This window comes from Equus asinus, chromosome 14 (assembly GCF_041296235.1).
Source record: "Equus asinus isolate D_3611 breed Donkey chromosome 14, EquAss-T2T_v2, whole genome shotgun sequence".
NCBI classification, from domain to species: Eukaryota; Metazoa; Chordata; class Mammalia; order Perissodactyla; family Equidae; genus Equus; species Equus asinus.
This window is the reverse complement of record NC_091803.1, coordinates 31,239,025-31,262,759: the sequence shown is the minus strand read 5'-3', so window position 1 is coordinate 31,262,759 and position 23,735 is coordinate 31,239,025. Positions and strand designations below refer to the sequence as shown.

The following is a 23,735-nucleotide window of genomic DNA, read 5'->3' as shown; positions in this document are numbered from 1 at the left end:
CTGTCTGGGTTGGAATCTTGGCTCCATCTCTTATGAGCTTAGCAAACTTGGGCAAGTCACTTCACTTCTCTGTGCCTCAATTTCCTCAACTAAAATGAGAGAAATAATAATATATAGCTCAAGGAAATGTCATGAAGATTAAATGAGTTTATGCATATAACACGTTTAGAACAGTGGCTGGTACAATATGAGCTCTCAATAAGTCTAATTAGTATTATTAGACTATTGTTATGACCAGAAAAATTTGGACTTTATCCAGAGGACAATGGGGGCTATGAAGTGTTTAAGCAAGAGAATGACATGATCAGATTTGCGTTCTAATATCATCAATCTGGCTGAAGTGTGGGGGATGCATTGGAGAGAAATAAGGGGAGAAGTTGGAAGACCATCAGGAGACTTTTGCGGGAGTCCTGGAAGAGGTTTGGACTACAGGATGGGATTGGTGGAGATGAAGAGAAGGAGATAGAGTAGAGGGAAATTAGCAGATAGCTGCTTCTTTCTCCTTCCCCCAAAACTTTGATCCTGGGCTACAGAGAATTATATCATTCCCTGTGTTAGTCCTCAGGTCTTTCCAAGAAGCAGTCACCAAATAGGATCAGACATACAAAGATTTATTAGAGAAAATGCCCGTGAAGGAAAACAGAGAGGATGCTGAGGGAGACTCAGAGAGCCATCAGGCCAGGATGTAGGTCTGACCCTTCAAAAGGAAAGAAGGTTGAGTGAAAGAGTCTTCGACTGCAGTGAAGTTCTTAGAAAGTTTGTCAAAGTCATCATCAGACAAGTCCTGCATCTCTCAGAAATAGTATCCCTGACACGTTCAGTTATTTGTTAGGAGCAGTGTGTGAGAAACTGCTCAGCATCAGCATGAATATGTTGATGGATTTCAGAGCAAGGCAGCTGCAGCTGTCAGTCACACTCCCTGTCTTTGTGGATGGGAGATTTTCATGGCTGCCACATTCCCATATCCTATCCACAGGCTAATCTACCCAGTCATCCATATTTATTAAGTACCTAGATTATGGATTATACTTGTCACCATGGTGTGTTCCTTTTATCCAAGGGGAAATTTGTGTTATTCATATTTACTAAGTGCCTACATTATGGAAGCTACCACCCTCCAATGTTTTTCTTCTTTTGTCCAAGGGAAAAATTGCGAAACGCCAGGAGCTTATTTATGACAGTACCAACAAACAAGTCCTCAGTCAAGTCATAAAAGAGCACCTCACAGATTTTGTTATTGAATACAACATTGAGGTCAGTGAGCAGAGACCCTGGGAGACGGGGAGCTGGGGCAGCTGTATGCATAGAATGACCTCTTTTCCTTGTAATTTCAGAATAGGGATCTGATTTACGAATTGAACATCCTGAACCACATGCTGCTCTTCATCTCCAAAAGCTCCAAGTCATTTGGTACGATAATGCAGCATTATAAGTTGGCATTGAAGGAATTCCAAAACAAGGTTTGTGGAAGGTGCCATTGCTCTTTGGGGCTCTTAGATGGGGATCCAACACCTCTAGACTCTGATGCCATTTGCCTGCCCTACTGATTATAAATTAACCCAGGAAGGATTTGTATTTGCATACCAATTTCCTGATTTGCATATAGATGCTATGTATTATTCACTATTTAAACCAGCCCCCTCCCTTCTTCTTGTCCAGTGTCTTTTTCTTTCTTTCCAAATGCATGCTCCTCCTTCTTTCATCTTTTTGATAAGTCTACTACGGGAACATGATGGTTCAGCTGGCTTTTTTGATGGACTAAGCGCGGGTGACTGCAGTATGGGTAGCATTTGGCCTGGAAGTGAGGGGCATGAAAGATCCCTCCTGCCTGAGGTCAGGGAGTGTGAAAAGCCTGAAGGTGTGACACAGCACAGATGATCTGACAAGGAATTGCTGAGATTCTGGGCTTTAGCATCACACAGACCTGGGTTCAAATTCTCCTCCCCTTACAAGTGATTTTGTCTTAGGTGAGTTTCTTAACTTTTCAGTCTCAATCACTTCATGCGTAAAACAGAGAATTTCTGTGCAGAATTGGAAGCGCTATATGTAAAGCAATGAGCAAAAGTATGATACACAGTGCTTCTTCTTATTGCTATCATTATCATCATTAGAAACAAATCTGTTTTTCCTAAGCACTATATCTAAATTTAGGTAGTTATCACCACCTGGACTATGGGGGCTATTTATTTTTCTCTGTGTTTTTATAAGAAACACAGTAATGGAAGATTTTTTCTTTTGAAGAAAATTATTCTGGAAATCAAATGAAACAAATAAAATCCTGGAAACCCAAAATAAGCACAAAGTAAAGCCACTAGGGCATGAACATTAGGGCATGAACATATTTAATGTTCATGCTATATCCCACCACATTGTCCTCCAGGAAAGTTGCTCCAATTACAGGAAAACTTCTAGTGAATATATTTCCTGGCTTATTCAATTTTAAACCTTAAGATTTTTGATGTAATTAAATTGATCACAATCTGATTACTTTCCCTATATTTCTCCCATGTTATAATAGTCAATATTCACCCACATTTTCTTCTAGATTATATTTTAATTTGACTCTTTAATCTAGGTGGAATTTATTTTGCTATATATTGTGAGATGAAGTTCTAAATTGTCTTTACCTCCATTAACAAGCTTCCCAAATGCTATTTATTATTTGGGATCCATTTTAAACCCAAAGATAAAGCATTGGATGAATATTATTCCAACAGTTCATGTCCCCTATATCTTATCTTATTCACTTCTAGCAGTGTTTGTTGAAAGTATACAAGGATGGTTTTCATAGGTCTGCTTTGTTTTTCACAGTCTCCCTACCCCCTAGAAGAGTGTCTGGCACATAGTAGGCTCCTTCATATTTTGATCAGTGAATGACCTGAGAGTGTCTGATGTCACTCTCTGCGGCCTCTAACTGGTCTCCCTGCTTCCACTCTTGTTTCTTCTCTGCAACCAGAATAATCTTTTAAAAATTATCATGTCACTCTCCAGCTTCCTATACTTCAGTGGCCTCCTATCTTGTTCAGACAAAACCCAAGCTCTGTGCTGGAGTTCTGACCTCATCTCTGACACATCTCTGACTTTGTCTACCATGACTCTTTCCCTCGTGGTGCTGAAGCCACACGGGCCTTTCCTTTCTATTCTAGAACACTCTAAACTTCCCCCACAACAGCTCCCAGGCCTTTGCATTCCCAGTTTCCACTGCCTGAATCAAGGTTCCCCTGACTTGTTACTCATCTCCTAGGTCCCAGCTAAAATGTCACCTCCTCAGATACTCCTCCTGACCTTCCTACCTAATACTGAGCCCCTACCTCACCCTGTCTGTGCAATCACTCTAACACAGTGCCCTGTTTTATGGTCTAGTTGGCACTCATCGCTATCTGAATTTATTAATTTGTTTACACATTTTTGTCTGTCTTCTCCACGAGAACATAAGCTTCATGAGGGCACAGATTTGTCTGGCTTGGGCAGTGTTGTACCCCCAGCACTTACCAAAATGCCTAGTAGGCATTCCACAAATACCTGTTGAATGAATGAGTGAATGAAGTCATGAATTTCCTTGATAGAAGAATAATTTAGAATAATGATGAGTTGACATGTATTAAACATTTTCTACCTCCCAGTCACTGAACTAAGCCTGTACATACATTGTCCTGTTCAATTCTTAGGAACCCTACAAAGTGGGTACTATTATAATCACCACTTTACAGATAAGGAAACTGAGGTACAGAGAGGAGAAGTTAACGTTTTGCCCAAGGAACTGAGAGGTGAAAGCTCAGGAACTTCTGACTTGCTACGGTTGTGTGGCTGGTGCCCTGCACAAGGATGGCAACACGAGGCTGAAGGCCGATGCCTGTCTCTGCACTGGGGCACAGGGCCGCACCTGCCTGATGGAAGGGAGGCTTTGTCAAGTCTTTCAGACGCACTCCATAGACCCTGCTACTTGCATTCCATTAGTCCCCTCCTACAACTTCCCAACACTTTCTCTCCCTTGGTAAGGGACTCCTTACCCAATTTGTAATTCTTACCTTTTTCATGGCCTTGAATCCAGAGAGACACAGGTTTCACTTGATTTGGCAGATCCTTTTCATCCTTGTGGATGCAGATGAACCCAGAAACAGACATGTCTTCAAATACTTCCGGATCACAGAGGTCAATATCCCATCTGTCCAGATCCTAAACTTAAGCTCTGATGCGAGATACAAAATGCCTTCTGAAGAGATAACCTATGAAAACCTCAAGAAATTCGGCCGCAGCTTCCTGAATAATAGTGCCAAGGTAAGTTTGTTCTTTGACAAGGTTTATCCAGAATCTCAAATCGTCCATTTTTGGTAATTCTGCTTGGCTTTGGTCATCTGAATGCGGAAGCAGGATAAAGATCAACCTTATGGTTCAATGTGGGGAAATACCTCCATCTCCCACCTCAAATCTATTCAACTTTTGATCTGTCTTGACTCTATAATTCCACCATTAATTCTTTATTCTTAACATAAGCATGTTTCCTCTGCAGCTATTTCCAACTGAAATGCAGGCACTTCCAGGGCTAACATCCTCCAAAATGGAGCTCTTAATCTTCTTTCAGACTGTAACGTGAAAGATTCACTTGGTCCAAGGCTAGAGCTTGCTTTTGGGGAGAAGATGGGGTGGAATGTATTCAGCAATCAGGATTTAACCTCAAAGCCTTCAGGGACCTTTTGTTTGAGGGGTTAGAAGGGAGCCTATTTTACTAAAAGGGAGGAGAGGCTGCAAAATGATGGCTGCATAACACAATGTCACCTGCCATTTATTGAGCACTTGCTGTATCCTCAACTTCCCTGCAGAGTTAGGTGACCATATTTTTTATTTTCTACATGGGGACACTTTTGAGAGTAATGGGGCATTCTTTAAAAGTATTCTAGAACAGCAGGAAAAAGCTGGGACTCTCTGGACAAACCAGAATGCACGGTCACCTTACCTCTGAGGACACTCATTACCTTCTGTCTGCTCTCCCACAGACACTGCCTCCCTTGCAGCTTTCTGAAGTGAAAGCTGTTGTTTCTCTGATGCACGTTGTCACAGGCCAAGTGGTGACGCTGGTGTCCTCCACACCACTTCCAAACCATCTGTACTCCTACCTTGAGCAACTCCAGACCCTGAGGAGTCCATGCCTTTGGACCTTAGATTACCTGATCCCACTCCCTGTTGCTGTCCTCTGATCACTTCCCTCTCACCCTCTGAGGACTTCAGCTCCTCACTTGCCCTTCATCCCTACTCTGCTATCAGTTCCAGGGATGTCCATATCTAAAACTTTGGTCTTTTCTCCCATAATTGGTGTGTCTATGCCATCTCAGCCACTCGCTCTCATGGCCAAACTCTAGAGATGGCAGCCCCTCTGAAAGTCCGGTTTCAAGCTTCTCATCCTCTTAGATCCCTTCTCTAGAATACACACTGGTACAATTCCTTACCTTTTCACGGACTCCAACCTCCTGATCTCATTTCACAATCTCTTTAGTGCCCTCCTTTGTGAACTCCAATTCCATCGTTCATCACTCTGGTCTTGATCCCCTTAGCTCCTTTATCCCCTCCACCTTCTAGCTCCTCTACATCCTGTAGTATCTACCAAGCAAAATCACAACCCCAGTTGAACCCACTTACCTTCCTGACTGCTTCCAGGCCTATCCTGGAGAAAAAAGAACATCACTGTGAGGCAGGCTGCCTTCATGGAATCATAAACCAAATCTCCCATGGGCTCTTAGAAATTTCCTAATATTTCTATGTCAATTTCTCTTAGTGCGTTCATTCTCTTAATCTCTAAATCTATTTCTCTTCATACCCCAAGTCTCAGCTGAGTACTTGACTCACGTATCATTAAGAAAATAGAAGGCATCTCACTTTCCCTCCCCACATCTACAAACGTACGTGGAGATCTACCCATCCTCTTTCTCTTCCCCCTGGTTATACCTCAGAAGGTGTCTGTCTCCCTCTCTAGGGACAACAGGGGTCCTTTTGTGCTCTTGGAATGAAGATGTTCACATGAGTGATGAGGTCTGCCTGATCTGGCCCATTCCTAATTCTCCATCATGTTCACCGTTTCCCATCTCCCATGCCCAGCCCCCACTCCCCTGTATGCCCCCTTGGAAAGAATCTTCAAGTCCTTTCCAGAGGCTGGGGTGGAAATGAGGGAGAGCAATGTGGGAGATAAGGCTGGTGAGCTGAGCAGACCTGACAGCAAGGACACGTAAGCATATTAAGGGTTTGGTATCCTAAAAGCAATGGGAAGCTACATTTGCATGGTGAAGGCAGAACGCTGCTTGTAGGAGAATACAGGCATGTAGAGGATTAAGAGGAGATGCAAAGAGAACACTAGGAGGCTATCCCAGTGATCTAGATGAGAGAGGAAGGCTTCCTGGACTAGGGTAGCAGCAGTGCAAACAGAGAGAGGGGTGTGGACTCAAGAGATAGTCAGGAAGTAATGGCTGTAGAGAGAAACATAGGTTCTGAAATTTGTACCACTTCCTTCAAAGGGGAGCAAGAGCTTGGTTCATTCTTTCATTTACAAAATATTTATATATAAAATATTTATTGAGGTCCTAGTATGTACCAGGCAGTGGATATTCAAAGATGGGGGAAGAAAAGTCCCTTGTGACATTCTGTCCAGTGTAGTAGAGACACATTAATCAAATATCCGGAAAAATAAATATAAATGATATACTTGAATAAGTGATACAAGGACAAGTACCAAGTGTTATGAGAATGTATGCTGGCAGGATCTGCTCTAGTCTGGATGAGAGTCAGGGAAGTCCTCCCTTGAGGTCACTCTGAAGGATAAATCTGAGTTAACTAGATGGAGAAGGGAATGTAAGAATGGGTGGGGGTGTCCCTCCAGGCAGAGGAACAGCATAAGCAAAGGGCTGAGGTGGGAGGAAGGCTAGTCCTCTGGGGTATAGAAGACCAGTGTAGCTAAAGAAAGCAAGGGAATGGTGAGGAGCTTGGAGAGGTTGGCAGGAACCGAAATGTGATAAAGATCTTATAGGTCATGTAAATTATCTTGATTTTGATGCTGGTTCAGTTGGTTTTGAAGCAACAAATGCCAATCCCTTTCTGGAGATTGCTAGACCTCTCAAATTTGCCTCCTAGAAACATCAATCCAGTGAAGAGATTCCAAAATTTTGGGACCAAGGGCCAGTTAAGCAGCTTGTTGGGAAGAATTTCAATGTCGTCGTCTTTGACAAGGAGAGGGATGTATTTGTGATGTTCTGTAAGTACTTCCACAGAGGCCACGGGAGGCAATGGCCCTGACATTACTTTACAAGTGTTGCTCCTGCATTCTTGGGCACCAAAATCTATCAAAGCATCATGGCACAGATGGTCTTCAGATATCCAAAGAGTTTGGATCAAGATGCTAATCAGGGGCCAGCCCCTTGGCCGAGTGGTTAAGTTTGTGTGCTCTGCAGCCACCCAGGCTTCGCCAGTTTGGATCCTGGGCGCAGACCTATGCACGGCTTGTCAAGTCATGCTGTGGTGGCGTACCACATAGAAGAACTAAAATGACCTACAACAAGGATATACAACTATGTACTGGGGCTTTGGGGAGAAAACCTAAAAAGAAAAAAAAAAAGGAAGATTGGCAACAGATGTTAGCTCAGGGCCAATCTTAAAAAAACATGATGCTAATCAGCTACAGTGCAACTCTCCTCAAAAGCTGAATTCTTGGAACGGGTAGAATTCTTTCCACAGAATCCAGGCCTGTGGCTATTTACAACAATAATAATGCTGATGGCTAACACTGACTGAATGCCAAGATACACCAGGCCTTGTTACACATTATCTCATTTAATCCTTACAACATACTTCTGAAAGTAGCTACTATTATTGCTCCTCCCACTTTACAGATGACTAAACACAGTCCCAGGAGGTGAAGAAACTTCCAAAATCAGGCAGCTAGTAAATGCTGGAAGTGGAATTGGAAGTTAAGCAGCCTGACTCCAGTGCCTATGCTGGTAACTGCCATATGGATTCCCGCTGCTTCTGGCTTTATGTGACTTACCAAATGGCCTGTATTTAATCTACTTGAGCTGGTGTGGCCAAGCTGGGGAGCCGAATCATGCATGTAAAGGACTTAGCAGTGTCTGGCATGTTGTAAGCACTTGACAAATGACAGTTATTATTGCTATCATTATTCCTATTGTTATAATTATTTCCAGTGCTCACCTAAGGACTCTGGCCCTTTCCCCAGTTTCTGATTTGCCCATGAGAGCCAAAGCCAGGGACCTTGTCTCTCATCCTGAGACGCAGAGAAGGGTGACAATGAAGCTGCTTCAGACATCTCTTTTATTTAACACACAGTTACCATTTATTGAGCACGTACCATGAGCCAGACATGAGTTTGCTGTTTACATACCTGCTCTCATTGCCCCCTCAAAACAAGCCTCTTAGGAAGGGCCAGCAAATTGCCCCACGATACAGATCAGGGAACCCAGCCTTACAGAGATTAACTGCCTTACCCTAGGCCACACTGTAAATAAGCTGCAAGGCAAAATGTTCCGTTTGAGCTCTGATCCCATCAATTCCTGAAGGGTGAAAGGAGGGCTGGATTGCATCACACAAGCCTTTTAAATCTCACTGAAATGGACTCTCATCCACAGGGTGGGGTGTTTAAGGTCTGCGTGGCTAAATAATCATGATCCGCTGCCTTTAAGTGAGAGGTTGCGGTGGCCCTTTCTGTACTTACCTGACACCTGGAGTTATGAGAGTGCCCACTTCGTTCTGGGAAAAGGTAAAAGCAGCCTCATTTTCTTGGAAGCAGGACTGTCACATTGGCCCCCAGGGACTGCAGCCATTATGCTCCCTCCTGCTCCAACTCAGGGCCCATCGGGCTCCAGGGGAGCTGCAGGTCTGCTGCTGGGAGAGCAGGTGGTCCTGGAGGCACTTGGTTTGTAAATGGAGGGGTGATCATCCAAATGTGGAGTGTCCAGGGCCTCTGAGGCCACTGCTCCCACACAGCCAGAAACTAACAGAACGACCAGGAGGCAAGGTTTGATTTCCCTTCCAGGAGGAAAACAGCTGGTCCCTGATTTCTCTCCAGAGGGCTGGATGCCTGGGCCAAAATTACAGCTCAAGGAACTGCCCCACAAGGAAGTCCAGTGTCCCCCTTCTTGGGGTAGTGGTACTTGTCACAACCTCTGTTCTCTTCTTGGGGGGATTCTCTCCACCAGACTGAAAGGCAGTATGGTGTGATGGTCACAAGTCAAAGCAACTTGTCTTCAAATCCCCCTTCCTCTGCTTAACTCACTGGGTGACCTTAGGCTACAAGTCTAACCTCCACTGGAAACCTTTAGTGCTGTCACACACACACACACACACACACACACACACACGCTTTCTAGCAGAACATGAGGAAGCATCTAGCCTAAATATTTCTCTTGGTTTTCTTCTTCATCTGGAGTGGAAAGCTATGTAAAAGGAAAAACAAAGAATAGAAGAAAACGCCCCAACATGCTAAAAGTGTTAGTGTCTGGGCAAAAGGAGATTAGGTTAATTTTTTTCTAATTTATTTAATAATGACCAGGCTCTATGTTTAAAATGTAAAATAACCTAATATATCATTAAAAGAAATAAGGAGTGCAATTTGCAAAGCAGCAGAACCGTTAGTAGAACACAGTGATGGTGTTTATGGACCAGTGTTGGCTTTCAGAGTCCTCATTAGTGTGAGCCTGCGCAATGGCCCCTCTCTTCCAGATGCACCCTGGTCTCAAAAGTGCAGGGCGCTATTCCCAGTGTTGGAGGAGTTGGGCAGAAAATATCAAAACCACTCCACAGTCTCCATCACCAAGATCGACATCACGGCAAATGATATTCAGCTGATGAACCTGGACCGGTACCCCTTCTTCAGGCTCTTCCCCACCGACTCTCAACAAGTGAGGGGCTCTTGGGACTCACATAACTGGAAATGTTGTGTTATTAGCGCAGACTCAGTTTCTCCCTATCTGCAACTCTGCCTTCTACCAAATCAGCTTCGTTCTTAGCTCCAGCTCCTATTACCTTCTCAAGTTCAAGAGTGTTTTCCATTAGTTTCCACAATGTCCCAAGGCTCAAAGGGAGTCCAGCTTAGGTCAGTTGCTCATCCCTGACCCAATCATTGTGGATGGAGGAACTTTTATTATCCTTCTCTTAGAGCCATGGTAATAGAGGCTCAGAAAGGTTAAGGAACCTGCCCACTGTACTCAGGTGGTTAGGAATGGGACTCTGGATTTACCTATGGAACAGCCCCTGAGTATTCTGCAGGAAGAGGCTACCATTTTGACCCTGTTCTGTTTTCTTCCTAGGCTGTACCATATAAGGGAGAATACACCATGAAGGGCTTTTCAGGCTTTCTGGAAAGTCAAATCAAGACCAGGATTGAGGATGAAGATGAGGTAAGGCAAACAGCAGCACCCTGGGTTATTCTTTCCCACACAGAATCATCAAGACCTCAATGGACTAGGAAAGAGTGTGCCAAGAGTTCCATTATTCTTGTGCACTCAGGAGATACTTGAAGATGGTTGAACAACCATCCAGTTTGGATGATTTTATTTCAAAGGCACTTACTACAAGGAAGCAAAAATGGCAGACTTTAGAAACACTCGGAGGGGCAAAGGCTCTGAGGTCTCACACAGCTCCCAAGGCTGCTTCCCTGGGTCCACTGTTCCTGAGTTGGTAACCAGATGTCTTGATGGCATACTGCCCTGTAGCATTATTCTCTTGATGGATGGGATGACAATCCCCATTCTCTCTTAATCCTGTTCATGCCTTAGTGAGGCCATCTGCTGGAAGGTGCCATCTGTATTAGTTAGGACCCTTCAGTTACCAATGTCAGAATCACTACTCTTTGGCTTAAGCAACAATAGGAATTTATCCTGTATAACTGGTAGAACTTCAGGCATGGGTGGATCCAGAAGCTCAAGCTCATTTTCCATCTCCCCATCTCTGTTTTCCTCTATGTTTGCTTCTTTCCAAAGCAGTCACTTCCCCATGGAGGGTCAAAGATTGCCCCACAGCTCTAAACCTATATCCTCCTATCTTAGAAAGAAAGAACCTACTTCTTAGTAGTCCTAGCAAATGTCTTTGACAAGGGACCTCATTAGCAAGGCCTGGGTCACATGCCCAGCCTTGAGCTAGGCAAGGGGGCAGCCACATCTGTGGACTTAAGAGTGGACAAATAGTGGTTCCCCAAAGGTCCTGTTATTGGAGGGGCAAAATCACAGTTGAGAACAACCCCACCCAAGCCAAATGGACTTTGCATCTAGGAGGATCCTCCAGGTGTCTCTCTCTGGGCATTTCCAGAAAAAGTGGCCTTGGCAATTACAATCTCTCTCTCTTTTTTTTCCTCGGTGAGGAAGATTGACCTTGAGCTAATATCTGTTGCAAATCTTCCTCTTTTTGCTTGAGGAAGACTGTTGCTAAGCTAACATCTGTGCCAATCTTCCTCTGTTTTGTATGTGGGATGCTGCCACAGCATGGCTTGATGAGTAGTGTGTAGGTCCATGTCTGGGATCCAAACCGTGAACCCCAGGCCACTGAAGCAGAGTGTACAAACTTAACCATTATGCCACTGGTCTGGCCCATCTTACCTCTTCCTTTATCTTCCTTCTTCCCTTCCTCCTTCCTTTTCTTGAACAGCTATTGTCTATTGAGCAAAGTGCGGTGATAGAAGAGGAGGTATTAGCTGAGGAAGAAGAGGTACCTTTTATGGAGAAAGAGTTACCTGAGCAGAAGTTGACTGAGCTGGAGAATGGGACCAAGCCAGAATACCCAGCTGGGCAGAAAGAAATAGCTGAGAAGGAGAGGAAAGTGGCTAAGCCAAAAGGACCTCCAAGACAAGAGAAAAAACCAAGAGTCAAGGAAGAACTGTAGCTTCTCCAAAGCCAGGAGGGAAGGTGCCCATCTTCTAGGTCCTGGCATCATTTTCTGAGGTGATCTACTCCAATAAAATTATTTATCATTGTGGTGGGTGGGTAGGGGCTGGATAATAAAAGCCCCTGAGTGTCTTCGATCCTGTTTTACTCATTGCCACTTTTCCTGGTTGGTGCTGCCTTAGAAGAGCTGTTTGGCTTGGAATTCAGACATGGCTGCAAGGGAAGCCATAGTAGGCACCTCTGATGAGTGTTTACAATAGGCTGTGCATTCATCTAGTTCTCACAACATCACTGGGAGATAGGTTTCATTATCCCCATTTTACAGATGAGGAAAGTGAGGCAAAGAGAGGTTAAGCAACCAGTCAGGATCACACAGCTAGAAAGCCCTTGAGAGATAATTCCAGGCAATCTCACTCCAGATACTGCATTTGACCACTATGCACACCACCTCCACCAGGTTTGGGTTCCAAGAGTTTGGCTAAAACTTTCAAATGAGGTGGACTGATTTGTTTACGCTGTATCTTGGCACAGTAGGAAAGAGATCAAACCCCAAACTTGTCCCCAGTCTCCCCCATCTCAATAAGTGAGATGTTGACTCCACCTACTTCACTTCACGTGACTCCACCCAGCAATCTTTCAGCAAATGCTTTCTGGACTTGTTGGAATGTAGTGGGTGCACTATAAGGTGTTGAGGACACAGAGGGAAGCAGGGCACTATTCCCACCCTAAAACATCTCACAGTTTAATGCAAACAAGATGTCAGTGAGGACAGAGCAACCCCTCAGGCTTGGGAAGGGATAACACAAACCTGACTCTTGAGGGAATATAAGAAAAATTTTGCATTTGAACATGGATGAGTGGGTCTGAAGTCCCTCATCTCCCCCTGAGAACAAGAGAAAACACTGGCCAAAATAGGAAATTCATGATTGCACCAAATTACTAACAAGCCAATAAAGAAACATGAGGCCAAGATGGAGAAGAAGGAAGCCCAGGATTAAGGTCAGCCTGGCATTTGGGGCCACTTTCCCCAGGGTTCATCAAGTAATTCTAGAGGAGACTACTGAGAGGTAAAGAAGCTGACGAGCGTTTACACACATCCATGGGCACAGAAGTAAAACAACTGGAGTTCACGGTCACTAAATGAAGGTCATCCCTAGGAAAACGTGCAGGCCTTAGCTGGGTCCCAGGAGATTACACACGAAGAATAAAGGTGGACAGAAAACACACTGGCCTTAGGAGGGATTGAGCCTTCAGTGAATGGTCTGAATTGCTAACTGGATGAATAGGATTCAGTACTGCTGGCGTCCCTGATCACCTGCCAGATGTAAACTCCCAGATTTTCTGCAGCAAGATAACACAACAAGAGGCCTCAATTTTTCTCTAAATATTTTCTACCCAATGTCTAGAATTTAATAGGAAATGATAGACATATGGCAGGTCATGATACTATGACAGGATTGAAACCTAGAGTACAACGTAAATGCACCCAGAAGGTTCCAGAAAATGAAGTGATTAAAGCTGGTACCAATACTCCGTCCAATCTGAAATTAATTACAAATAAGAATCTCTGATAACCAGTGAGAATGGAAAGGAAGGTGCAGATTACAAAAGTCAAGGCAGAAAGGGGAAACACATTTCTCTATAGAATGAATATGGCAAAAATATGGTGGTAAATATTCTAAAAGAATTATAATTATCTACATTGTTCCCCACATTCACTAACACAACAGTATTTGTAACAACACGCGAATATCTTACTCCTCTTGACCATCTTTCTTTGTCCACAGATTTCATCAATCATGCCTATGTTGTTCTTTAACATTTTTAATTTGATTTCTTTGCCACTTTAACAGATCTCAATGCCTCACAGTTGTCTTCTAGCTTCTTTTTCCTTTCTGTAAAGCATAAAACAATTTTGTTTGTGTGTGTGCACATGTTCCCAAGAACTGGGTTGTGGAGGGGAGAGGAGAAAGGAGAGAATCTTGAGGGCAAGAAGCCATTTTTTACCTTCCCAATGAAAACTCATTTTTACTATATGGGGTTTTCCTCCCCACAAGCAACATACCTTCCAGGGTACATTTATTAGGTATTGAGGCTCTCTGCATGGAATCCTTGAATCCTACACTCATATCTCCGGACTTGAAGACAGATTTGAGAAAAGGTATTCAAGAAGTAATGATTGTACAACAATGTCAATGTACTTAATGTTACTAAAATGTACATTTAAAAATGACTATGATGGTAAATTTTATGTTATGTGTATTTTACCACAATTAAAAATAAGAAAATTAAAAAGGAAGTAATGATGTTTAGTTCTCTGATTTACATAATCTATGGGAGTAACTTTTTGTTCTCTTCTCCTACTTGATCTTAAGCTGAGCATTTTCCTTCTGTACATGCTGTTATTCAGACTTCAATTTTGCTTCACTGACATGAAATTCATTAAGGGGGATTTGAACTTAAGCAAAACACTCTCACTAATGACTTCGTTCCCAAGAAGAAAAATCCCTAATAGCTAACATACAAATTTAATACTCTAAGACGTGTCATATTTGTTCTTCATCAAAGCTAAGGTGTACAATGAAAATCCTGCAGCAAATATAGGTAGTTTACTTCTGAAATTCCTGAGGTGTTCACTGAAATATCACCTTTTAACTCTCTGTATATTTTTCTTTTCTACTATCTGCATGTACGATAGAAACAAATTGTATTAGATTTCAACCGAAATCTGGACGATATGCTAAAAAGAAGAAATGCCAACAAACATACATCAGCCCCTGAATCATTAAAAGCAGCTGATCCAGTTTAAGTCGAGAAGAAAAGTGAAACACAGAAAGAAATGAGGAACTAAAAGAATAACTGAAGTCACAAATATCTCATGGGCGCTCCAACTTTCCTACTTTTGAGACAATGGGATACTGGACTGGCTGACGAGGCAAAAGCAAAGACAGTCTAAAATCTTGAAGTCAAACAGCTCAAAGGAAGTGTTTCTTAGTGGAAGATAAATATTGTCACTAGATTCACTATGAAAATTCTCTGCTCTGCCTTCAGGGGGCTAGGACTGCTCAACGTGGCTAGAATTCTCTAGTACTCTCTCCTACAGTTTCTCAGTTCTATATTTCTTGGAGGGGAGGGAGTGCTGAATGATATAAACAATTAACCCAGGTTGTAAAATCAGAAAAAAATTCTTCCTAAGTCCTTAAATAAAAAAGGCATTGTGGGTATTAGTACTTGAAGCAGCAGTGAACAGCATGGAGGAATGCAGGGCTCAATTCACCCAGTGAACAAAATCTCAAAAATCAAATTATGGTCATAACTTAGTAGCAAAACTTGCACCAAGTCCCAGTTCTGCATGTTCCCATCTCTCTCTCACTGCAACTTAGTTCGTATACGTGGAATGACGTCGTTAATGATTTCATTAGTGCTTTCAAGTGTTTTGATGTTATTCTTCAACAAAACATAGAGATTAGTAATATTCACTTATCACTTTTACTTCTATTTTTAGAGTGTAATCTAGGAAAAAGAAGGGATTTTTACCTTAAATTTATGTACTTCATCACAGAGAATCTTATTTTGCCCCTTTGTTTCTTGAGCATGTTTCTTCGCTTCATTGATCTATACAGATATGTAATAATGGATTCAGAATTCAAAAATATTATTTATAGAGATAGTGAAGCCTATCTCCCGTGGGTAAGTCCACACAGAAATTTTAAAAAGTGGTGCTTTACATATAAGATGCTTGCTTTAAATTTAGACTGTTATACAATGTAGTGAAATGGGACACTAGCATGAAAGAAGAGAGAGAAAAATAAGTGAACTAGAAGAAAGGGGAAGTACTTCAACGAGAAGCCATGAAAATAAAAATTAGATGATTATACCTTCTGTTCACAAACGGCTACTTGTTGGACCATTTCTGAGTTTTCCTTCACTTAATTCTTAATCTTCTCAGAAATGTGATGGAAATTAACTAGAGAGATAAAAAAACCATTTCTAAGATTATTACCAAAACCAATAAAATGTAATTACCTCAATGTGTCAACAGCAAAAGCACATTATCTGGCACTACGAGCATAAATAACTTTTTAACATGACTATGATCCCTGAAGAAAACAAGTTTCAGCTAGTGGCATTTTAAATGTAGGAAACAATATGGAAATAAGAATCCTATTTCAATGAGAGTCTTATTTAATCTCTTTTCAAAGATGGGGAAATAAAATAAACTGAAACTTCTAGAAGCAAACATAAGCAGTATGCTCTTTGACATTGATCTTAGCAGCATTTTTTTCATATACCATGTCTGGGCAAGGGAAACAATAGAAAAAATAAACAAATGGGACTACGTCAAATTAAAAAGCTTCTGCACAGCAAAGGAAACCATTGACAAAACGAAAAAACAATCTAACAAGTGGGAGAAGATATTTGTAAATCATATATCTGATAAGGGGTTAATATCCAAAATATACAACGAACCACACATGTCAACAACAAAAAAACTAACAACCCAATAAAAAAATGGGCAAAAGACCTGAACTGAGATTCCTCCAAAGAAGATATATACATGGCTAGCAGGAACATGAAAAGATGTTCAACATCATTAACTATCAGGAAAATGCAAATGAAAACTACAATGAGGTATCACCCCAGTCCCATTAGAATGGCTATAACTGGAGAATACCGGAGCAAAATGGCGGGGTGAGCTGACCCGGGACTCTCTCCCCTCCAAAGTACAACAAAGGACTGGAAAAAAAACCCTGAATTTCCAGGACTCAGCGACCTACAGTATCAAAAGACAGAAGACGGAGCCCCTACTGCCCACCTCGGAGGAGCTGGAACAGGGTAAGAGAGAACATCGCTCCATCCCCTAGAAACCGGGATCACCGCGCGGGTCTGGGAAGGAGTGGGGGAGGGGCCGTGTGACCAGGGGATCGTCTAGGACTCCCGCCACCGGTAGAGTGGAAACCCGCGACAGGGGAAACCTTCTCTGTGCGGGGACCCCATAAACGCAGGGCCCCAGGAGACCAGAGAACAGAACTGATCGAATCCAGATCGGTGCATGAGAGACACCGCCCCCGCCCCCGCCCCAGCAAACCGCACTGGGTGCCGCCATCTTGCCCAAAGGTGGAGAGCTCAGAATGCGCGGCACTCAACCCCCATATAGTGGCGACAGGCTGTAACTGCAACCGAATCCTATCACCATGCGAAAAAACCACTCCTCTACCATCCAGCAATTTATAAAAGCCCCAGACCAGAAGGAAAACAATAAAAACATAGAATTAAGTCCTGAGGACTTGGAATTAGGTACACTAAATGAAAATAAGTTCAGAGCAGCTATAATGAAAAAACTCAATGAGGTAGAGAGAAAGATAGAGTAACAAGCCAAGTTCTGGAGTTACTTCACAAAAGAGATTGAAATTATAAAGAAGAATCAAACAGAATTACTAGAGATGAAAAACACAATGGACCAGATAAAACAGAATACGGATTCCCTGAATGCCCGGGTAGACTCCCTAGAAGAGCAAATTAGCATAATCAAAGATAGACAGGCTGAATGGCTGCAGACAGAGGAAGAAAGAGAACTAAGGATTAAAAGGAATGAGGAAAGTATTAGAGAGATAGGAGATTCAATGAGGAGAAATAATTTAAGGATCATAGGCATTCCCGAGAACGTAGAAAAGGAAAATGGAGCAGAAAGTGTGCTTAATGAAATTATAGAAGAGAACTTCCCAAATCTAGGGATTGAGGGAGAAATGTGTATAGAGGAAGCTTTCAAATCTCCTAGATTTGTCAATGTAAAAAGACCTACTGCAAGGCATATAGTAGTACAAATGGCAAAAAGGAATGACAAAGAAAGAATACTCAGGGCTGCAAGACAAAAGAGAATTACCTACAAAGGAGCCCCTATCAGACTTTCAGTGGATTTCTCTGCAGAAACGTTACAAGCTAGGAGAGAATGGAGTGCTTTAAAAGATAAAAATCTTCATCCAAGAATACTCTATCCAGCAAGAATATCCTTCAGATATGAGCGAGAAATTAAATCTTTTCCAGACAAACAAAAGTTAAGGGAATTTGTAATCAAAAGTCCGCCACTACAAGAAATCCTCAAGAAGGCTCTCATACCTGAAAAAAGAAAAAAGGGAGAAAGGGGTCACAAACCACAGAGTAGGGAGACAGATAAATAGAACCAGAATAGGATAGCAAATATTCAACTATAGCATTAGGATAAAGGTAAGGAAACTACCAAAACAAAGACGATCTTATCACTCTAACTACAAACTCATAACACAAGTTGGAACAAGAAGTGAAAATAATAATTTAGGAGGGGAAGAGCAAAGGGACTAAATTAGTCTAGGCCAAGTAAGTAAGAGACCACCAGAGAATAGACTATATTATACACAAGATTCTAAATACAAACTTCAGGGTAGACACTAAACTAAACAACAGAACAGAGACACAAAACATAAATAAGCAAAAATCTAAGAAACCCAGCATAAGAAATTGCAGTATCAAATGGGTAGGATAAAGCACACAGGAAGAGAAAAGCAGGAAAGCCAGATAATGAGCAACAGATTGACAGCTTTAAGTCCACATGCATCAATAATCACTCTCAATGTAAACGGATTGAACTCTCCAATAAAAAGACACAGAGTGGCAAAATGGATTAAAGAACAAGATCCAAGAATTTGTTGCCTCCAGGAAACACACCTCAGCCCCAAGCACAAACACTGGCTCAGAGTGAAGGGGTGGAGGACAATATTTCAAGCTAATAGCAAGGAAAAAAAAAGCATGTGTTGCAATTCTTATATCAGACAAAGTGGATTTCAAAATAAGACAGGTAAAGAGAGACACACAGGGACAATATATAATGATCAAAGGGGCACTTCATCAAGAAGAAATAACGCTTATAAATATCTATGCACCCAACATAGGAGCACCAAGGTTCATAAAGCAACTATTAATAGACCTAAAGGAAGATGTTAAAAACAACACAATAATAGTAGGGGACCTCAACACCCCACTCACATCAATGGACAGATAATCCAGACAGAAAATCAACAAAGAAATAGTGGAGCTAAACGAAAATCTAAAACAATTGGACTTAATAAACATACATAGATCACTTCATCCTAAAAAAGCAGAAGATGCATTCTTCTCAAGTGCACATGGAACATTCTCAAGGATAGACCATATGTTGGGAAACAAGGCAAGCCTCTACAAATTTAAAAAAATTGAAATAATAACAAGCATCTTCTCTGATCATAATGCTATAAGGCTGGAAATTAATTACAAGAAAAAAGCTGAGAAAGGCACAAAGATGTGGAGACTAAACAACACACTACTGAACAAACAATGGATCATTGAAGAAATTAAAGAAGAAATTAAAAAATACCTGGAAACTAATGAAAATGATAACATGCCATACCAACTCATAAGGGATACAGCAAAAGCTGTATTAAGAGGAAAATTCATCGCAATGCAGGCACATCTTAACAAACAAGAAAAATCCCAAATAAGCAATCTTAAACTACACCTAACTGAACTAGAGAAAGAAGAACAAATAAAGCCCAAAGTCAGCAGAAGGAGAGAAGTAATAAAAATCAGAGCAGAAATAAATGCTATTGAAACGAAAAAGGCAGTAGAAAGGATCAATGAAACAAAGAGCTGGTTCTTTGAGAAGATAAATAAAATTGAGAAACCCCTAGCCAGACTTACAAAGAAAAAAAGGGAGAAAGCTCAAATAAACAAAATCAGAAATGAAAGAGGAGAAATAACAACAGACTCTGCAGAAATACAACGGATTATAAGAGAATACTACGAAAAACTCTATGCTAACAGAATGGATAACCTAGAGGAAATGGATAAATTCTTGGACTCCTACAATCTCCCAAAGCTCACTCAAGAAGCAGCAGACAATTTGAACAGACCAATCACAAGGAGAGAGATTGAAACAGCAACCAAAAACATCCCAAAGAATAAAACCCCAGGACCAGATGGCTTCCTTGGGGAATTCTACCAAACTTTCAGAGAGGATTTAATATCTATCCTTTTCAAGCTATTCCAAAAAATTAGGGAGGATGGAACACTTCCTAACACATTCTATGAGGCCAACATCATGCGGATTCCAAAGCCTGACAAGGACGCCACAAAAAAGGAGAACTACAGACCAATATCACTGACGAACATAGATGCAAAAATTCTAAACAAAATTTTGACCACAAGAATTCAGCAATTCATCAAAAGGATCATACATCATGATCAAGTGGGATTCATACCAGGGACACAGGGATGGTTCAACATCCGCAAATCAATCAACGTGATACACCACATCAACAAACTGAGGAATAAAAGCCACATGATCATCTCAATAGATGCAGAGAAAGCATTTGACAAGATCCAACAGCCATTTATGATAAAAACTCTGAACAAAATGGGCATAGAAGGGAACTACCTCAACATAATAAAGGTCATATATGACAAGCCCACAGCCAACATCATACGCAATGGGCAAAAACTGAGTGCCATCCCCCTGAAAACAGGAACGAGACAAGGATGCCCTCTATCACCACTCTTATTTAACATAGTACTGGAGGTCCTGGCCAGAGCAATCAGGCAAGATAAAGGAATAGAAGGAATCCAAATAGGGAGGGAAGAAGTGAAACTCTCACTGTTTGCAGACGACATGATCTTATATATAGAAAACCCCACAGAATCCATTGGAAAACTCTTAGAAGTAATCAACAACTACAGCAAAGTTGCAGGGTATAAAATCAATTTGCATAAATCAGTAGCATTTCTATATTCTAACAACGAACTAACAGAAAAAGAACACAATACCATTCACAATCGCAACAAAAAGAATAAAATACCTCGGGGTAAACTTAACTAAGGAAGTGAAGGACCTATATAATGAAAATTACATGGCCTTTCTGAGAGAATTGGATGACGACATAAGGAGATGGAAAGACATTCCATGTACATGGATTGGAAGAATAAACATAGTTAAAATGTCCATTCTACCTAAAGCAATCTACAGATTCAACACTATCCCAATCAGAATCCCAATGACACTCTTTACAGAATTAGAACAAAGAATCCTAAAATTTATATGGGGCAACAAAAGACCCCGAATTGCTAAAGTAATCCTGAGAAAAAAGAACAAAATGGGAGGCATCACAATCCCTGACTTCAAAACTTACTACAAAGCTACAGTAATCAAAACAGCATGGTACTGGTACAAAAACAGGTGCACAGATCAATGCAACAGAATTGAAAGCCCAGAAATAAAACCATACATCTATGGACAGCTTATCTTCGACAAAGGAGCTGAGTGCATACAATGGAGAAAAGAAAGTCTTTTCAACAAATGGTGCTGGGAAAACTGGAAAGCCATATGTAAAAGAATGAAAATTGACCATTCTTTTTCACCATTCACCAAAATAAACTCAAAATGGATCAAAGACCTAAAGGTGAGACCTGAAACCATAAGCCTTCGAGAAGAAAATGTAGGCAGTACACTCTTTGACATCAGTATTAAAAGGACCTTTTCGGACACCAGGTCTTCTCAGAGAAGGGAAACAATAGACAGAATAAACAAATGGGACTTCATCAGACTAAAGAGCTTCTTCAAGGCAAATAAAAACAGGATTGAAACAAAAAAAAACAACCCACTAACTGGGAAAAAATATTTGCAAGTCATATATCTGACAAAGGCTTAATATCCATAATATATAAAGAACTCTCACAACTCAACAACAAAAAAATCAAAGAACTCGATCAAAAAATGGGCTGGAGACATGAACAGACATTTCTCCAAAGAAGATATATGGATGGCCAATAGGCACATGAAATGATGCTCATCATCGCTGATCATCAGGGAAATGCAAATCAAAATTACACTAAGATATCACCTTACACCCATTAGAATGACAAAACTATCTAAATCTAATAGTAACAAATGTTGGAGAGGTTGTGGAGAGAATGGAACCCTCATACACTGCTGGTGGGAATGCAAACTAGTGCAGCCACTATGGAAAGAAGTATGGAGATTACTCAAAAAATTAAAAACAGAACTACCATACGATCCAGCCATTCCCAATACGGGGTATCTATCCAAAGAGCTTGAAGTCAGCAATTCCAAAAGTCGTATGCACCCCAATGTTCATTGCAGCATTATTTACAATAGCCAAGACATGGAAGCAACCTAAGTGCCCATCAACAGATGAATGGATAAAGAAGTTGTGGTACATATATACAATGGAATACTACTCAGCTGCAAAACAGAACAAATCGTCCCATTTCCAACAACATGGATGGACCTTGAGGGAATTATGTTAAGTGAAATAAGCCAGTTAGAGAAGGATAATCTCTGTATGACTCCATTCAAATGAGGAATTTAAAAATGTGGACAAAGAGAACAGATTAGTGGCTACCAGGGGAAAGGTGGGGAGGGGGGTGGGCACAAAGGGTGAAATGGTTCACCTACAACACGAGTGACAAACATTAATGTACAACTGAAATCACACGAGATTGTAACCTATCATTAACTCGATAAAAAAAAAAAGAATGGCTATAATTAATAAGACAGGAATAAAATAGGTGTTGGAGCGGATGCAGAGAGAAGGGAATCCTCATACACTGCTGGTGGGAGTGCAAACTGGTACAGCCACTATGGAAAACAGTACAGAGTTTCCTCAGAAAATTAAGAATAGCTCTACCATATGATCCAGCTATTCCACTGCTGGTACTACTCCAAAGAACATAAAAACACAAATACATAAAGATACATGCACCCCTGTGTTCACTGCAGCATTATTCACAATAGCCAAGACTTAGTGGCAATCCAGGTGCCCATCAAGGGACGAATGGATAAAGAAGATGTGGTATATATACATAATGGAATACTACTCAGCCATAAGAAATGATGAAATCCAGCCATTTGTGACAACATGGATGGACCTTGAGCGTATTATGCTAAGTAAAATAAGTCAGAGGGAGAAAGTTAAATACCATATGATCTCATTCAAAAGTAGAAGATAAAAACAAGGACAAACACACATAGCAACAGAGATTGGATTAGTGGTTACTGGAGAGGAAGTGGGGAGGGAGGAGGGCAAAAGAGGTGACAGGACACGTGGGTGTGGTGATGGATTGCAATTAGTCTTTGAGTAGGGAACATGATATAATCTGCACAGAATTTGAACTATATTACGATGTGCATCTGAAATTTATACAGTGTTATAAACCAACGTTACTGCAATAAGAAAAAAATTAAGAATTTAAGGAGATTCTATTGGCCTCACGGTTATACCTTGAGAGTCAGGAAATGTCCCCAAGTCACACAGATCTAGAAAGAAAGGAGCTTTCACAGTGATTTTTTAAGATCTAGGATTAGAATCTGTGCCAAGTCCCTGGTCTCCAATTCCACCTCCCTCACAACACAACACCAGAACCATCCACATCACTGTGATGGGGATACTGAGACAAGAGGGGACCTGAGGCACCTGGAGGGCTGAACCAGGTCAGAGGCCTACAGGCAGGTGTTCAACACATCTTCTGTTCTAATGCAAATATCAGAAGATATAAGCAATCAAGGAGATCTAAACACAGATTTAGGACCCTGCAGAATCAACTTGCCTTAAAGACGTCAGTCAAAGAGTACAGGAATTGAGAGCAGGTTTGAAGGTCTCTGTCTAATGTCATTTCCAATTCTGTGTTCATTGAACGTCTCCATACAGTAAGGGTGGTATCTGATCTCTACTCTGTGTTGGTCACTAGATCAGGTGAAAGGAAGGGCTCAAAGATGAGTCAGGTGTGAACTTTACCCTCAAGAAGTCCACAGGCTAGTCAGAGAGCCGTGACAAGCAT

At 41.4% G+C, this 23,735-nt stretch overlaps 1 protein-coding gene across 1 annotated transcript in view; it reads left to right on the top strand.

Annotated features, from left to right (window-relative positions):
• LOC106841735 (protein disulfide-isomerase-like protein of the testis) overlaps positions 1 to 11,871 on the top strand; it is a 29,527-nt gene extending 17,656 nt beyond the window's left edge. Inside the window, exons 5-11 of the mRNA XM_070484721.1 lie at positions 1,144 to 1,254; positions 1,335 to 1,460; positions 4,081 to 4,278; positions 7,117 to 7,237; positions 9,718 to 9,896; positions 10,305 to 10,394; positions 11,638 to 11,871. Of these exons, the coding sequence (XP_070340822.1) occupies positions 1,144 to 1,254; positions 1,335 to 1,460; positions 4,081 to 4,278; positions 7,117 to 7,237; positions 9,718 to 9,896; positions 10,305 to 10,394; positions 11,638 to 11,871 (1,059 nt within the window). The remainder of the gene's footprint in view (positions 1 to 1,143; positions 1,255 to 1,334; positions 1,461 to 4,080; positions 4,279 to 7,116; positions 7,238 to 9,717; positions 9,897 to 10,304; positions 10,395 to 11,637) is intronic.
• The last annotated feature ends 11,864 nt before the right edge of the window (positions 11,872 to 23,735 follow it).